This window comes from Colletotrichum gloeosporioides, assembly GCF_011800055.1.
Source record: "Colletotrichum gloeosporioides strain Lc1 chromosome Unknown consensus_13, whole genome shotgun sequence".
NCBI lineage: Eukaryota > Fungi > Ascomycota > Sordariomycetes > Glomerellales > Glomerellaceae > Colletotrichum > Colletotrichum gloeosporioides.
The window spans coordinates 173,281-191,142 of record NW_025544658.1 but is presented as its reverse complement, the minus strand read 5'-3'; the positions used below and the strand labels follow the sequence as shown (position 1 = coordinate 191,142).

The 17,862-nt window shown below is 51.1% G+C and overlaps 5 protein-coding genes across 5 annotated transcripts; 4 read left to right on the top strand and 1 right to left on the bottom strand.

Annotated features, from left to right (window-relative positions):
- Nucleotides 1-828: 828 nt before the first annotated feature.
- On the bottom strand, nucleotides 829-1,017 carry GCG54_00002479 (uncharacterized protein; the record flags this gene model as incomplete). The annotated part of the gene is made up of 1 exon (XM_045402571.1): nucleotides 829-1,017. One exon carries the CDS (start codon nucleotides 1,015-1,017, stop codon nucleotides 829-831), a length of 189 nt encoding a protein of 62 aa, XP_045269189.1.
- Nucleotides 1,018-4,930: 3,913 nt separating this feature from the next.
- On the top strand, nucleotides 4,931-5,422 carry GCG54_00002478 (uncharacterized protein; the record flags this gene model as incomplete). The annotated part of the gene is made up of 1 exon (XM_045402570.1): nucleotides 4,931-5,422. The coding sequence occupies one exon, from the start codon at nucleotides 4,931-4,933 to the stop codon at nucleotides 5,420-5,422; it is 492 nt and encodes a 163-aa protein (XP_045269188.1).
- Nucleotides 5,423-6,117: 695 nt separating this feature from the next.
- On the top strand, nucleotides 6,118-9,571 carry GCG54_00002477 (uncharacterized protein; the record flags this gene model as incomplete). The annotated part of the gene is made up of 4 exons (XM_045402569.1): nucleotides 6,118-6,557; nucleotides 6,607-7,599; nucleotides 7,654-7,859; nucleotides 7,914-9,571. The coding sequence occupies 4 exons, from the start codon at nucleotides 6,118-6,120 to the stop codon at nucleotides 9,569-9,571; spliced, it is 3,297 nt and encodes a 1,098-aa protein (XP_045269187.1).
- A 693-nt stretch (nucleotides 9,572-10,264) lies between these two features.
- GCG54_00002476 (Fujikurins efflux protein) lies at nucleotides 10,265-11,886 on the top strand (the record flags this gene model as incomplete). The annotated part of the gene is made up of 5 exons (XM_045402568.1): nucleotides 10,265-10,547; nucleotides 10,663-10,868; nucleotides 10,949-11,243; nucleotides 11,297-11,399; nucleotides 11,460-11,886. 5 exons carry the CDS (start codon nucleotides 10,265-10,267, stop codon nucleotides 11,884-11,886), a joined length of 1,314 nt encoding a protein of 437 aa, XP_045269186.1.
- Nucleotides 11,887-14,756: 2,870 nt separating this feature from the next.
- Nucleotides 14,757-17,637, top strand: GCG54_00002475 (Blue-light-activated histidine kinase 1; the record flags this gene model as incomplete). Its single annotated transcript, XM_045402567.1, has 5 exons — nucleotides 14,757-16,133; nucleotides 16,198-16,532; nucleotides 16,588-16,814; nucleotides 16,901-17,244; nucleotides 17,299-17,637. The coding sequence occupies 5 exons, from the start codon at nucleotides 14,757-14,759 to the stop codon at nucleotides 17,635-17,637; spliced, it is 2,622 nt and encodes an 873-aa protein (XP_045269185.1).
- Between the last annotated feature and the right edge of the window lie 225 nt (nucleotides 17,638-17,862).

Sequence of the window (17,862 nt, the reverse complement as noted above, 5' to 3'; positions counted from 1 at the left end):
TAGACTTGCTCACCGCCGGACTTCGTGTCTTGCGATTCTTTTTCTGTTTTTGGTTTCTGAAAAGCCTCAGTTCGATGGTGATCATGTCCATGGTGTATTCGTGACGTCATGCAGCATGTGCGTGTCCTGCAACGCGAATTTCATCATGATTGCGGCATGCGGTGGCATTGCGCCTATCCTCTGCAAGTATTGGACGTCCGATTGTCGACCGCAAGTCCAGAACGTGAACTCAGATGCACAGGCCGGAGCGTTGTTTCCGGCGGCTCTTGCTCTCGGCAGCCCAGTGCGGCAAAACCTTCCGAAGCTGATCCGGATGATCCGCTTCCGGGCGGGTGCTCCCGCCGTAGCGTGCTCCGAGATTTTCTGGGTCTCGATCGGCCGGCGCCGAGGAGGGGCAGTGCATGTCCGGGCTAGGGCAGAGGTACTTGAGCGGAAGGTCCCGATGATTAACGGTCACGGATCATGGTCCCGTGAAACAGTCCGTTCAGGTTTTGCTAGGACAAAACACTCACATAGCATAACTGAAAGGGAGGGCTCTTATCAACCGCATTTAAAGCATCATTTCTAGCCAAATGATAAATCATGACAATATCAAATGCCAACGTCTGGAGCAGTGCAGCATTGAGCGTAACCCATTGATGAATCTCGTACTTCAATATTGCACAACATTCCCAGTTTCGCCAGACGGATAGATGTATTGCAGTCATATAACCCAGGCTATCGATGCGAACCGCGCGATGTGACTGAGGTTGTACAATTGACCATCGACAGCTGAACCGAGTGAGCCCGTCTAGCTTCCCCCTCACCCATTCCCCAAAGTGGTCTCACTCAAGTGCAGAAGATGCAGCCGCAGCTGAAGTCAAAGCTGCAGTCCCGCTTGTGAACGTCGGGGTATGCGGCGATGATGGCGTCGACGTAGTCTTTGCTCAGCTTGATGGACGTAGTCTGCCCTTCAGGCGCAGGGGCAGCGACAGCAACGGACGCAAGGGCGAGGGCGGCAACGGCGAAGAATTTCATGATGGTTGCAATGAGACTACGAAAGCGTTTTGTTTAGTTCAAGGCAAACTCACGAAGTAGTTGAATTGAAAGATGAATCTTGGGCATGTGCGCTTACAGTTGTGCGAGTGAAGATTTCTTGTTACTCGGGTTTGATGAATGCTAAGATGTTTCTTCTCCGATGGGAAACTTGGTGATGAATTCAAATATGATTATTGGCATCGACTTACCTTATATAGTTCAATGCTACGGAAAGGTATCATTTCCTCAATGTCACATACAAACATTCGTGTTCGCCGGAGAACAAGCCTTCAAAGTGCGAGGTTAATTCCACATTGGTGGATTTCGAATTACCGTGCTCGTCGCAACAAGTCCACGAATTGTCAAGTTTCAACATCCATACAGGCTTCTCATAACCAATACTGGCGTAATGGAAGCCAAAATCAACACGTCAGAGGCCTTGGCATTCCTATATCTCACAGGCGGAGGTCACATCCGTTGCTAGATGTGAGTGTCAATCGCGAAGCTATCCCCGAGCGAGTGGTCGTACGCGCGAGTAACTAGCGAGTATTCCTAGGACAGCAGTAAGCATCATTGGACTATGCGAACCATTGCTTCCAAGGAACATTCAGATTTGTGAAAGGGAGGTCTCAGCTTGCTCTATTCCAACTTGCAATTGGCTACCAACTGGGGAACCATAAACAAAGTATGTTGAGATCATTCGTGGAACTAAATTGACCGGTAGGATTCTCATGAACGGCTTATCTCTCGGACTTATCTTACTGTATGCACCTACTCCAACTGCCTATGACGGATCCGGCTTTACGAATTAACCTCATGATGGACGAAGGATCGTTCTTGGCAAATCCTAGACTGCGGAGTTGAGCGAATCAATTGCCAGCTTCAGACACGTTCAACTAAGCGATATGATAGTACATGCACTTGTAATCACATATCGAGATTGTGGATGTTCGAATCTTTTCTGACGTCGATGAATCATTTTTGTTGCTGATTTATGTAGCTTTCGTAACGAGGAATGCGGGTTTCCAGAGTTTCAAGACGCTCAAATTGCTTGAGGCCAGAAGACCTCTTGGATAATACTCATTCATTTCTGTTTCTCATAGTATTGGAAAGAGAATGTGAGTCGTCTTGGAAGAGAGCGGAATCCGGTGAAGCCCAGGGTCTCAGTTTCCTGCTGGTAGCCCCTATTGTCTCGGTGTGCTCACCTCACCGGGTGCAACCCTTCACATGTTCTGGCCATTAGTGGCCCACCGAGATTGTGGAGCATTTAACCTGGTAAAAGACACTCGGTGGTATTCTCCACCTCGGTCAAAGCCGGAGAGACAATTCAGGATCTCGAAGGCGAAGCCGATTGGGTTGAAGAAAAGTCTGCCGACCAAAAGCCACTCAATCACAAGCCTTGCCAAAATTTTGCGAAGAAACAGAAGAGTGCGCTGCAAAATAGTACTGATGTTATTATTGTTAAGCTTTTCGACGTCGCAACGGCCATGGAGCTCGGGTGCATTACTTACGGAGAGAGGTGGGAGTAAACTCCTGGATCAACCATGTAGTCAGTCTTCAGCCGACGAATACGAGATGTTCGTCAAAAGCTCAAAAAAGAATTGAACAAAAACATGGGCGCCGAGTCTCAACTCACGGGAAGCTGTGCTGGGACTTGAGGAAATGCAGATCGAACTCATTCTGGTAATTGCCGTTTTTGTCTGAGATGCCACCAAATCCCTGCATCGAGTTTTGTCTCCCCAGGCTTCTTCTATTCTTAGCATGATCGTTGTCTGAGGTCGGATCCGATGGGAAGTCCGCGATCACCAGCTAAGCCGCCTTGCTGGGCTTAGTCCCTTGAGTGACCCTTGGGCTAGTGAACCTCCGCAACGATACGGACTACGTCACCGCCCTAATGATTCTTCTCGATCAAATCTCTTTGCCATTTCCTGTGCTCTAGAGGTCGAATCGAACACCGCAGTTACGAGGCAATTGAGAGCTTCGGCCTGGAAAGCATGGACTTGATCGCATGTCTACGAGTTGGCACATGTCTCAGGCAATTTCACCACTCAAGTTGTACAAAAGTGTTTGTGAATTGGCTCTGCGCATCAACGCTAGCTTTACACGCGACCCAAAGGCCGCATGCCGAAAGCCGTGATGGGAAGCAATTGGATGAAGTGTAGAGTGAAAACTCTCAATGCATTCGTCAACCCAAGAGGCGAATCCTCGTATTCTTTCGAGGATCAGCTTGAGGTGTCATATTCTCCGCCGTTTTTCGGGCGGCGTGATGGTAGGGGCATCTGACGTGCGTCTACGGGCCGATCTAGTGTGCCAAGCCACGAAGCTTGTGCGTTGGGGTGGAAGAAAAGACGCGACGGCGTCCGAAGATGTGCGAAACCAATGCCATGTTGGTTGCTCATTGACGTAAACGTGCAATCCAGGCGCGTCTAGCTAGGCATCAATACCAGGAACAGGAAGTAACGTTGAATTTCGGTAACGTTGTGCTGCTATAGAATCTGTAATGAAAAATAATCTAATACAATATCTACGCATCGCCCGTTATGCGTACAGCTTTGCAAATGACTCGTGGATAAATCTGAATGTTCAATGCTCATGCAAGCGACGTGGAGGCATTGTGACTTGAGGACAAAAAAAAAAAAGTGAGGTTGGGAAGTGAAAAATGCAAAAAAATCGTCACCCACAGGATTCGAACCTGCGCGTCCGAAGACACTGGCTTGATAGCAGATAATAGCAGGCCAGCCCATTAACCACTCTGGCAAGGTGACTAATCAGTTGATGTGAGACTTGGGCACTAAGTTACTTATATTGGGCTAGGCGTTCGGCAGGTACGACTGGCCCCGCAAATACGAGAAGATCAACAAACAGAGCTTCTGCTCCCAGCGACATGCAGCGGACAAATGCGCACACTGGATTACTGCCGGCAGCTGGTTGGTCAGACCCCTAAAAAGCGGCGTATCCTACCCAAATTCCTCAGCTCCAGCACTTCATTGCGCCATGCTGGTCCTCTCCACATATGGAGGAATAACACTATGCTAACACGGACGTCAAGTTTGTCTGCTCGTCAGTTGTCTGACTCTGACGTGTTTGTTCTGTTTGGCCCATTGAAACGTTACCGTTGGTAGGCGGTAAGGACAGCCCGGTCCAGCGCAGCAACGGGAAGCAGCGAAGCTCCCTTCTTCCCTCGGGGCAATACGAGAGCTTGTCAAAAACAAGTCGTTTTTATTTATAAAGATCGGCCGGATCGGCACTAAAACACTCGGGGAAAAGTAGGCCAAAGTTTGATTAGTGCCACCTTTGGGCCTCAGCCCCGTCGCTTTTCCCGCGCGTGTCAGCGGCACGCTTCCCCCGACCGACCGAATTCCCTCTTTTCCCGCCCCCTTTTCCGGGACTGACGTTGTTCAACTCTGCAATATTCCCCGGGAAGAGCCCGCTAGACTGGCGGAAGCTGCTAAGAATAGGCGAATTAGGAAACTTTCGAGAGTCCTGCAGGCTGCCGCTCAACTCCCAAAGTCTTCCAAGTGACCCAGGAAATGCTCCGATGGCGACATGAGCCGCAGCGCCACCCCGCTGAAGTCGGGAGCCGCTCGCTCGGCTAGCACGGGGGAGCATTGAGGGGACCCAACGATGTCATGCCCAGATGATGTGCGCCGCCATACCGACATGTTGGCTGAGTGCCGAGAACCTGACCTCGGGTGATGCGAAAATAACCGTGGGGATATGGAGGCGGCTGGGGTTGAGTCTCCATGTTCATTCGATGTTGTGATGGTCTACTTAAAGATCGGCCAAATCCTCTCCATCCCATCTCCTTCTGTCCATCCCAACACACACCTAGACTTCCAACTCATCTGAACTTCTGAACCAACCACAATAATCAATCCACCTTAATCACCAAACCCCCTACAAATCATTCAAAATGCAGTTCCGCGCTTCCATCGCCGCCGCCGCCTCCCTCTTCGCCCTGGCCAACGCCCGCATCTACGGCATTGCCTTCCCCGAAACCGTCAAGGCCGGCGACCAGGTCAACGCCATCATCGAGACCGAGAACTACATCCAGTCCGTCCAGGACGTTGCCATCGCCTTCGGCATCGCCCCCGAGGCCTCTGCCTACCCCGGCACCCTCTCCACCGTCATCGGCTCCTTCTACCTCGGACCTGGTAAGCTTCCCCGCGGACCCCGCGGAAGACACAAATTTGTTCTAAACATGTTCCAAATAGAGAAGTCCAATGTTCTTGACAACATCACCGAGACCGTGACCATCCCCGCCGAGCTCGCCGCTGGCACGTACGTTGTCTCCGCCGGCGTCTACAGCCTGTACGGCGCCTCGTCCAGCACCACCCTCACCAACTATAACGTCACCATCACCGTTGGCGACGCTACCAGCGAGAACTACGTCGGCAGCCAGTAAACGGTACGACTTCATGAGCATCAGATAAAAATCACATGGCATATAAATGGCGTTGGGTCTGCTTCACTTGCATATGCACCAAGACTTTCTTTCAACTGTCTTCTCAGACACCAACCTTTTGGGGTGAACGTTATGTTTCATGGTACGAGATAGTGGAAATCAATAATTGATAGTGTTTTCAATTTCTTCCGTCCTACTCAATCTCGTGCTGGCAGTGCAAACCAGGTTTCACCGGATGCCGACTATTTTGTAAATCAGCCTAGCATGACGCCTGAGTCTGAGGTCGAACTTGTCCCAATGAACATTTTCATCTGCGATTCTCATATGATTGGCTGAGAGACGAAAGGAGGTCACATATCATGGCGTTCCCGCCTCACTTTTACCGCTGCACCCGCAACACCTGTAAATGCGTCAGCCTGCATACACGCGGTCCTTTCTGTTGGCTCTGCCTGCTAGCCTGATTTTGAGAGGATACGCACCAATGCTTTTGTAACCCCGCCGTCTTTCCTACAGTCTCTTCTCCTTCAACTTTCACACTTTTGCTGGTCGCCATAGAACCTCTCAGGATCACCTCCGCACACATTCACGTGTTTTATGGCGACCTCTATTCTATTCCCTGGTGTATTCAGTGCTCAGTCATTCAACAACAGGACAGTGGCGGCTAAAATCAGAATGCCAACCTATAAACGCTGACAATGGCAGAACTTCTGGGAACAGTCGTTGGGGTGGTGTCCTTGGGGCTTCAAGTCAGCGCAGGAATCAGCACCTATCTCGATGGCGTCCAGTGCCGTAAGGAGGACATTGGACATACGACGAGACGTTGTAAATCTATGGACGCTTTGTTGCAGCAGATCAAGTCACTTGAAGGTCAGCTTTCGGTATCGACCGGCGCGAACACAAGTGCTATGAGAGAGGCAATGACGTCAGCGGAGATGGAGCTCTCGAATCTAGGCGACTTTACTACGAAAATATGCGCCGGCAACACTGCTCATTCACCTGATACGGCCATTGAGAGAGTAAGAGATCAGAAAAGTAAACTTCTATATCCGTTTCGAAAAGATCATTTGTATCGCCTCAGCGCTCGGCTAGATTCTGCAAACGCAGCCCTTCAGTCTGCCCTAGTGCAGGTTCAGTTGTATGTGGCACATGAAATTTTAAACAGTTTAGACTAATCATATGTCTAGGAAGCTTTCCGTAGAGCATGGCCAAAATTTACAAGGACTGAGGACGGGCCTCGATTCACTATCACAGGGCGTTTCTGATATGCATTTAGACATGCAGGCATCTGTTCAGCAAATACAATCGAACGGAACGGCGTTGAATTCAGCCCTGACAAACGTTGAGAAGAATACTCAGGACAGCACCGCACTCCTAGATGCTACTCGACAGGAGACGGTGCTGGTCAGGAAAGACCTGGACGAGGTGAAGATAATGTTGACGTCCCTGATGTCCTCATCTTCTGATGGTAGAGCTGTCCTGCCGAGATTGATCTCAAAGCCGGCCGTTTTGAAGGATATTTGCAACCTTGCAGAAGACAGCGAAGATGCTAAGTTTGGTCTTGCAGCACATGATCCTGATCGTCCAGTATCGAAACGTCGCTCCTTCCCTGGGTTTCAATGTACCTGCAAACCACGTCAAGTGTCTCGACGTATCAGAAAACAGATCGGTGTGGCGTTTTGGGAGCGAGAAAGCCTGGCCGCCAACGTCCATGCATCATCGTGCCCTTTGGCTAGGGTATGCAGGATATCAAACGACAAGTGGTCCGTCGGCATCTCGACTAGGGCATTGAGAGGCGTCCTCTCTGCAGCTATAACATTCTCGATGTCAGCTGCATTCGGTGCAGGGGGCTTTGGCTTGTCGCCGTCTTTCACGTACTATCCCATCCGTAACAAAAGCCCAGCATTAAAAGTTATATACCTTTTGCGGGATGCTTTTATGATTGAGGGGTGGACGAACGAAGATTGTAGCAGCCTAGTCGGACACGGCATAGAGACTTTGCAGGCTATATTTACGGCGAGAACATCGTCTCCCCTGGACATAGACGAAAGTGGCAGGAGTCTTTTGGGAGCTATGTCTTCTGTCGCAAGCGTTAATCCTTGGGGAGGTTTCAGAAACAAAATGTTCGCCTTTTTGGTCGATTTGGGAGTTCCACGGGACCGACCGGATGAGAGGGGAATGTTCGTTTGCTGATGCCCTACAAACTGTCCTTTGTTGTTGACGACTTATCGCAGATTTCCTTACAACTTTTACGTCATACGCATGGAAGCATCCGCTCTCATGATGACCGTAGGAGCTCTCGAAGTTCTTTGGCCAGATGATGTTACTTCTCCCCCTACACCACGAGGCGAGAACGAGCCCCGATTTGAAAGATTTGTTGACGTGGAAAGAATGAAACTCTTCAAGACGGTCGCCGCAGCATCTTCAAAGATGAAAACAGGTGCGTGGCCCGGTTGGTATTTAGGCTGTTTCTGTGGGAATTAACGAGTCACAGCATATGAAGGCCATGTCATGGGGGCTATTGCCCAGCAAAGTAAAGATATGCTAATCAAGGCAATGGAAAAAGCCTCGTTTGTTCCGGAATTATCCGCCAAGGACCCCTTTGGCTGCAGCATGCTGCATTACTTGATGGGATGGCCTGAAGGCTTACAAACTATGATCGAACGATACGGTTATTCCACCTTATTACAGCTGTCCCACCAAAGTCGATTCATATTACTTGAATGTGCTCTCATCTGGAGTGGCGAAATATGTATGGGCTATGACTTGCGGAGCTGTCCGAATGACTGTCCATGTGCGCAAGCGGTAAATCTACTCTTGGAGGCCCAACGGGAGTACCCATTACAGCTCAATCTTCATGGGCACTGGCCAGACGCAATGCTTCGCGCCTCAGTCAAAGCCAGAGATCTGACTATATACGAGCTCAAATCTCGCAGGCAGGGATTGAAACAATTAGCACTTCTTCATTTGAACTCCCAACAAATCGACCGAATGGACCTAAGGAAGGACAGCGTTCTCGATTGCTACACCAAAAATGTACTGGAAACACTTGAAGACATGGGCGTCGATATACCCCGCCGTTTTCGAACGGAGTTACACGTCGGGGACTGGCACCGACGAACCATCCGCACGAGACTGGGACAGGACGTTAGCAGTATGATGAGCCACAAAGCTGCGTCTGTCTATCACGTCTTAGGCTATTCTCAGGCCTGTGGTGTTTCACTTTGGACCCATGAATTGGCAGACTCTTTCTACTCCAAAGGATTTCACGATGTTGACACCTTAGACAGCTCCGGATTAAGTCCTTTGGCCGAAAAGTATGACCAGCCAAACCTAGGATATGATGGGTGGACCTGGGAAGCGTCCATTGAGTCATGGTTCACCCGACGTGGCGCGAAATTTGGAAGGCAAATACCTCCCTGCGTTACTGGGTATACTGTGACCCATCACGTGTTTGGGTTAGTTGGATCTTGCGAAACATTTGCAAAGGGCAAACGTCTAGTCCACATGCTGCATGGTCTTTTGAAATTCAGCGGCACCTTTGAATCGCAAAAGCAAGATGCCTGCAAATGCGCATGCTCTATCAACGGCTGCAGTCCTTGTAACCGTATGTGGAAAAGAGCTTTGGAGATTCGCAACTTTTGTGCCTACAGGAGGGGCACCGAACACGACCGAAAGCGCACGACGAACTTCATCTACGAGCAGACTCAATTGATAGAGGAAGCTTTTAACATCCCAAGGCATATAAAGTATGCTTGGTTACGAGCATGTACCTTCCATATGCTGCCGCTTCGGCATACCTGTTGCATCAACGGCTCGCAAAAGCATGATCACGAGGAAGTCTTTGAAATCTGGCAAGAGGACGAGCTTGAGCTAAACCATCTAGAGCTCCTCCTATCCGAGTTTGAACGCAAGATGGAGGAATTGGACTGCTCTTTGTCGGAGTTCTATCGATTGTACTGGAACGATAGAATGCTTGAGGTGCTTCGCAAGATGGATGAACAGACCCTCACTTCTCAAGAGATAGAAGCCGCACAACGTTTGGGCGTCAATCTGGTCGCTCAAGATGCAACGACGAAGATAACGGTCACTGAAGACAGGTATTGTCTTGGATACTGGCTTCAACGGATGGATGAGGTGCTAGAAGGTTGAAGAATGAGCTTGATCACGCCAATTTGCGCAAGTAGGCCTCAAATTCACATAGTATATGCACAAGAGTTGCTAAGAAGGGGACACGGATAAGTGTTATGGTTGTATGCGTGAACCGAGCGCCGCATCTATTGATTCTTTTTACAATCTTTGCGTTTTCTCGACCAGACAAGAGACGCTGTTACAGATCCCAGCCCAGAGTAACTTTATCACTAGATAGCCCGCCCACCTTACGATACTCAGAAGGCAGACACTATTCGGTTTCCAACTGAATCTGTGTCTTCGGCCGCCGCAATAGACCGAGGCCGGCACCCGGTCCCTCGGCCTCGGAGGTCGGATCGCAAAATATCAAGGCGCCGGCGCTGCCCACGGGTGTTGGGCCGCACTAAGGGTTGGTGAGACAATGTCATCAAGCCACCGGGCGTCTTTGCTTACGGCACATGGGGCCAATCGATCAGCTTTCTTCCTCTGACCAATCCATTTCGCGCTTATCTCGCGGTTAACCAAAGTCCGTAATTTCTTACATCCGTCTGACTGCTTTGGGACTTTTGTTTTGTTTGCTGGACCGCCGGCCCTGAAGAAGTACCGTTCTCCCACCTCCTCTCCCTTCTCTCGTCGCCGGCCACAAGCACCACAACATCGGATCGATCATTCGTCAAACCATCGTCGACAGCATTGTACAGCATCGGGGTAAAGATGTCAGACACAGAAAAAAAGGAGGCATTCGCGCCTCAAGCGCCGCCTGCCAGCGACGGCGAGGCTGAGGCTGTCAAGAGTCCTGCGAGCCCGGCAGGGTTCGATAAATCAGCGTTCCCGGAGGGCGGTGCCAAGGCTTGGCTGACTGTCTCTGGCGCCTCGGCGTGCCTTTTTGTTTCCTTTGGATGGGTGAATTGCGTCGGCATTTTCCAAGATTATTACCAGGAAAATCAATTGCGCGACTACACGCCGTCGGAAATCGCATGGATCCCTGCACTGCAAAGTAAGATCGCCTCTTCGCTTGTTTTCACTCATCATTTCTGCTGTCACACCGTCTCATGCTACTTGTATGAGTATTTGACATCGGAATAATTGCTAATCGCTCTCATCATGGGCAGTTTTCTTCATGATCTTCAGCGGTCTGTTCATCGGCAAAGTAATTGATGACTATGGACCGGCGCTTCCTCTTGCCATTGGCACGTTCTTCCACGTCTTTGGCCTGATGATGGTCAGCATCTCAAAGACGTATTACCAAATCTTGCTCAGCCAAGCTATCTGCTCTGCAATCGGCGCTTCCATGGTGTTCTATCCTGCTTTTACCTGTGTAAGTTATCGCACTTCAAGCTCATTCAAACTCTCCACGTGGGTGACATGCGGCTAACAGGATTATTTCATTCCATGCAGGTTACGACATGGTTCTTCAAGAAACGTGGCGCCGCCATTGGGCTCACGGTCTGCGGCTCGTCCCTAGGAGGCGTCATCTTTCCCATCATGCTGGTTCATCTCATCCCGCAGATCGGCTTCGGCTGGTCTATGAGGGTCTGTGCCTTTCTCATCCTGGCTCTGCTGATCTGGGCCAACTTCACGGTTCGCTCACGCATCCCGCCCACCAAACGCCCATTTCGTGTCACGGCTTTCTTACAACCTTTCCGGGAACTGCCCTTTTCACTGCTTACTGCAGCAGTTTACTTCTTCTACTGTAAGTCTTCTTCGGAAACGATGCACCATGACTGTCAAGCTAACTCTATCAAGGGGGCATGTTCATTCCCATCACCTTTATCGTCGTCGAGGCTCGCGCAGGCGGAATGTCGGAGAGCTTGTCACAATACCTTGTTCCCATCCTGAACGGTGCTAGGTAAGAATCTTCTGACGCTTTGTGGACTATCATCCAGCGTTGCTGACTCATTACTCGCAGTATCATCGGACGCACAGTACCCAACGCCCTCGCTGACAAGGTTGGCCACTTCAACATGATGATCACGATGAGCTTCTTGACCATGATTCTGATTCTGGCCTTTTGGCTGCCTGCGACCGGAAATGCCGCAGACATCACCTTCGCGGCCCTGTTCGGCGTGGCATCTGGAGCCGGTATTGGGTTGACACCGGTGCTCGTCGCGCATATCTCGCCCATTCAGGATATTGGAGTCCGTACCGGCGCTGCGTACGCCGTTGCGTCTATCGCTGCTTTGACCGGCTCGCCAATTGGTGGCGCCATCATCAGCAGCAGTCGCGGGTCGTTCCAAAATACCAAAATCTTTGGTGGAGTGTGCTGTGCCGTCGGTGTGGTATTATTCATCGCTGCTAGAGTAGCACTGGTAGGCTGGAAACCACAGAAAGTTTAACATTCTGTAGGAGAGTGTTTGGAAATGTAAGTATTCTGAAAAAGACAGCATCAAGTAACAGCGGTCATGACATGCTTGTAACGTAATGATAAACGGCGGTTGCCGGAAGAAGCCTTGTAAGACCTGTGTACTACACGTTACCATGACCCACCTCTTTCTAATATTGATATTCAATTCAACGAAGATCCATTGGGTGACTGTACAGCCGATGTTCTAGACCGAGGAGGTGCTCATCTCCTGATGCACAGAGCAGATTCATTGTTCGTGAAGGTATCACTGAATGAACCAGATCTTCTGATTCATTCCACTCCGTTAGCATTGCTCAAAGAACAAGCTCAGACAAGCAATTTTCTCTATGCAGGACTGCAATAATTCATCAGTTTGCCAGGATTTGCTTTTAGTAACACAGCTCGCAGTGAGGATCAATTAATCAGGAAAGACATCAGCTACTTATCTGCCGCCCAAGACCCATAGCACCCACGGCGGCTCACACGCAAAGACATTGTATCCACTCCATGCATTATCCTGATGCGGTGCTTACCCCGTCGATCGATGGATGCCCTCAGGAACGTTGAGCACGGTTGTGGATGACCGATCACGATAAGCATTTTCACCCGCAGATCGATGAGCCGTGGGACTCGTGGGTTCAAACCAACGCACAGGGTGCATGCACGTCACAGCTCCGCACATAAAGATAGAAACACGGCTTCAACCAAACTACAGGAACCTGCTCGCGTGATCATAGCGTGCCAATGATATTCGCGACGATTCCATGTGAAACCCCATATGAGGGTACTCACATATCGTACTCGCATCCCCAGCTGGAGGGGCCGTTACTATCTGTAGTTGCGAATAAGAGATGTCGCGCAAACAAACTTTCTGTCAGACTGATGATAGCTCAAGACCCTATGCCTTATCAGTCACTTTTCACTTTCTAGATCTGGGCAGGTTGCATGCTAACTGCTACCGGCGCCAGCCAGCCGAGTGATGGACGGTACTTGAACATGGTGTGGTCACTATTTTCGGAACTTTGACAGGGAGAAAAATGGAGCTCTGGCCCACTTTCCAGACACCAGGGCTCTGGGTGAGCTTTGCTCACCTTTTGCCATGCAAGAAAAGTATGTATGGCGGCGGTAAAAGTAAGCTTCAACTTGAGACGAACGCCTCTTGAGTCGGGGCTGGAGATCTACTCGACGCCAGTCGGGATGGGAGCTGAAGAACATCAATGACGGTGGAGTGGTCGAAGCTCTCTGAGCTGTGCAGAATGTTTAGCAGACACACCCACACCCCTTTTCGTTTACGAGAAAAGAGGCAAAGTCATGGGCCCCCAAATCTCCTCATGCCGATAGAAACGCTCGAGCCCTTCCATTGTGTCGTCATGGTAGCACCGCGGTCTGGCCGCACCCATGTGGCGCAGGGTTACATTGACAAACTCCGCGTCATCCATTCATCTCCTTGACAGCGAGTTCAGAACAACGCTCGGACGTCGAAGGCTGGCGCTGCAAAAATCGCGACATTCACCGAGAAGGGTATGCCTGTGGCCCTTAATTCGCTTCGCTATTGATACGGCTGGAAACAATATGAATGTTTCTTCCCCTGGCCTCTGGGAGAACCGAGGTCTTCGCAAAGCAGTTGAGTGGAGTCAAAACGGGTTCTCTCCAACAGGTCGCAAGATGGGCTGCTCCTCACCATGCAACTCGTTGAAGCCAAGGATGCATTGCTAACTCATGGCCGAAAGCGAATCGGCGATCTCACGGTCGCATCCAACAGACTTCGAAGTGTGCCGAAAGTAACAACTGCAACATCACGGCTTCCTTCCAATCGCAAATCATGCGCATGCTGGGTGTCCAACGTGCGTGTAACGGTGCCAGTGACATTGAACTGGGCTCATGTGCAGTCTTCCTGTGGCTTTGGCTCTGGCTGCGCGATGCATCAACCATAACGGTCATTGACTTGGGAGAAAAACAAAAGCCACGCGCCTCGGCTATCGATGATCCTAGGATCCCTGTTGACGCAATATGGAGCTATGTGGGCGTTGGAGGCCATTTCCGAGCAACTCCACTCCTGTGACAGCTTTAAGGGTCTCGAGCAGCTCCTCAAACGGCCAAAATAAAGACGGGCAAGCGAGTCAAACAGCATATCGTGACAAATTAGCGCAGCGAAGATGAGCTTCCAGCGTCGTCCCGGGTGGTGGGGGGTTCCCACGACAATCAGCAAATTCTTCATGCAAAACATCTAGATACCAGACTCCCAGGCCTCTGACGGATCCAAGTTCCGGAGACAAATGTCACCCTACTTTGCAAGCTCCTCCCGGCTGCACATCTGCCCGTCCGCGGTCCGAGCACAAGCTAGGAGGGATCTTCGACCGATGACCAGTGCCCTGTCGTCCCATCTTCAGCCACTCTCCCAACCAGTCACAGCAGCAAGACTATCACCACCGCCCTCACTCCAGCAGGAGAAAACAGGTTTCGATGGGTCCAACCCCTCTCTCTGCGGCGAGCATTCCCCTGCTTCCTACCAAGTGCCGGTCGTGTACTAACAGACGAGCAACGCTCGAGCGTGCATGTCAAATGGAGATATCAAATCCTGGCCGCGGCTTGCTCCGATCTTTCAAGAAGAAGACGACGGGCGCGCCGCTTTCCCTTTTCCTCTCGTTTCCCGGAAGAGCTCTTTTCTTTTTCCTCTGAAAAGAATACTGCCACCACTCACATGGCCGCGGGGTGAGACAATCGCGCGCCAAACTCACAAGCAAGGTTTCGCTCTCATTGGCGAGCTGGGCCCCCGAGCACTCTTTTTACACAATTGGTTTATACGCGGAATTGCTTTGTTAGGTCCGGCGCGGAAGGCTTTCTTTTTTTCCCATCTCAGCCATGGCACCCGGGTATGATGTAGATGACGACGCTGCCCACCTTCTCGTCGCCGGGAACGGCAACGCGGCGAAGTCTATTCCCACAGGGACCGTCGACGACGAGCTGTTCGCAAAGGTCTTACCACGGGTAGACAACGGGGCCATTCACGCAGCACGGCTTGCGTTTGGTGACGAATCCGAAGATGAGAGCGAGGACGAGGTCCGTCGACCCCAGCGAGGCCGTTCTCTGTCCGAGTCTAGCATCATGGTGGGAGCTGTCGGAAGCCACTCCGAAAGGGATACGGCCATACCAGTAGAGGCCAGGGAAGCTTCCCGCCCGGGAAGAGACAGCATGGAGTTTAACCCTCCCGCCCGTCCTTTGTCTCGGGGCGACTTGATGCCCCCCGATTTCTCCCATTCAAGGCCCGATAGGGATATCGTCGCCGTTCCTGCTCGAGGCTCATCTCGCCCCGATCGAGGCAGCATTGATAGCAGCGGTCGGATCGCGTCTCGTCGAGATTATAACATTCCTCAACGGCCCCCTCGCGCCGAAGACATTGAGGCCGCAAGAAGAATTCTGGCGCAGGCTGGAGAGGGCGACTATTACTCATCCAAATCTCCCCGAGGGGCGGCTCACTCCTCTCCGCGAGCTGCTCGCTCAGCAACACCTCCGCCCATCGGCCGACCCCACAGGAGAATCATCTACGACGAATCTGACGAGGAGGACGACGGAGACTTCAGCGACCGTAACTATCACGACGAAATTCGGGACGAGGTGCGCGATGCTATAGTGGCAACCCCAGTTACCGCCATCCACTTGCCGATAGAAGACAGGTCTAGAGATTCATCCAGACCACCGGCATCGCACCACCGGCACAGCCGCAGCAGCAGACCCGTAACCTCGAGGCAGTCGTCTCGTCAATCTTCCCAGCCACCACCCGTTTCGCGCGCCGGCGCATCTCTCGCGGCCCACAAGCGAGAGCTGCGGACACCTGTTCTCGATCAGCATCGCTTGTACCAGGATGCGGAGCCACCACCAATTAGCCAGAGACGTCCCGATCCCCCACGCTCACGCCGCACGACATACAAACTGTACAACATGGACGACGATCAGGATCAAGACTACAGCGTAAAGAATGGGCTGGCGGCGAGGCTCACGCCGGATTACAGACCAGAGACGGGCGACAGGCGGGCCATGAGCGACGATTCAATCTCCATTTCGCGACAGTCCACATCCAAGCATAGCGTCACCAGCAATGGCTCCGGATCGAACCGCACCGTCGATTTCTTTGGGCCTGGAATCTTCCAAGTTGTTTTACACAACCCAACAACTTCCCACCAGCTGCTGAAGTTCGCCGAAGCTAGATTCTGCAGCGAAAGTGTCGAGTTTCTCAAAAAGGTAAGCAACGCTCATGTCTTGAGCAGGGGCTTGGATGCGATCACTGACGTCATTGAATCTGCAGGTCGAGCAGTACCACACGACCCTGAATGATCTTGCGGGTATCATGACATCAATCCATAAGGACTTCCTCTCCGAGAGCTCGTCGAAACAGATCAACGTCAATGGCGAAATGAGGAAGCAGGTTCACGTCGACATGAAGGCACTCATGACCAAGACGCTCCCGTCGATGGAATCTTTGTTCTCTGATCTTCAGGAGAGTGTCGAGCAAGATGTTTTCTTGGATATTTATCCCCGTTTCGTGCGCTATCAAATGGCGCTCAATGCAACAAGGGCTTTGGCTACAAACCGACACACATACCAGGGACTCGGCGACTGCTTTTGTTTGACAAACCCGTCGTAAGTTTCCTACAGTAGCACTCAGGTTTTAGAAGCTGACATCGCACGTGAACAGAATTGCGGACAACCCGATCTTATTTGCCTCGGACGGCTTTGTCAAAGTCACAGGTTATACGCGCCCCGAAATCATTCCACGAAACTGCAGATTCCTCCAAGGAGCACACACCGATCGGGTCCCAATTCGTCGCCTGAAGAATGCTATCGATGAGCGGAAGGAATCTGTCGAACTCATTTTGAACTACAAGAAAAATGGAGATCCTTTCTGGAATCTGCTCTACGTCGGTAAGTCTTTGGCTAGGCGGCTCTCCTAGAGAAACCCCCCCCGAACGCTTCGAGAGTCTCACCAGAAACTGACTCTCAATCTTCAGCTCCCCTCTACAATGAAGCAGGCAAGCTAGCTTTCTTCATTGGTGGCCAGATCAACTGCTCCACAACCATCCATAGCAACGTGGATGTTATGAGAGTACTCTCAACCTCGACCAATGACGATACCCAAGACGAAACTAAAGCGAACGCACCGCCCATCCACCGGGCCAGCTCGATGCCCTCCGCACGTAAAGCATTCCTCAAAGCCCTGGGCGTACGTGTGGACAGCAACAACGCGCCGACTACGGTCACTGCCGAAGCAGGAATGGAAAACAAGCTTCTGCACCGCATGGAGGGTCAAAGTCTGAATGCGCAGATGAAGGAGTTTTACACTGCGTACTCAAAGGTAAGATAACTTGATTTTCCTTACCGATCAGTACAACTGACATTCGTAAAATAGTACTTGGTTTTGAGCTACGATTCCTTCATCATCAGGTTCTATTCTGAGGGCGTGATGGAGATGCTTCACCCCGCAAACAACACCATCGGCCTGGTCACCGGCCAGGAAATCTTCCGCTTCTTTAAGCAAAACATGGTAAACCACCAATCGGACTACAAGGCCCGCGTGCGCAGCGCCATTCGTTCCGGCTCGCCAATCTCGATGGAGATTCGGCTGCAGACCCGACGCAGTGCTCTCTTCCGGGGAGACGAAAAGTTTATTACGCACTGGACGCCGTTGAAGGATGATAAGTCTGCCGTGCACTACGTCGTTCTTACAATGGCGCCGGCGATTCAGTGAAAGACGTAGGCTCAGCATTGACGCGATAGTTGGAGGAGGATCAGAATACTTTCCTGCTTCATTCATTTTTTATCTGGCTTTGAAAAATACCCTTCTTCTGGAGTCGCGACATACTAGGCACAAATTTGCTGAAATATCACTCTTCGAAGATCTGTAGCAACTTATTATTAGATCCTTATCTGAATGATGGAACTTTGAGCCTATCGACTAAGAGTGCGCAATATG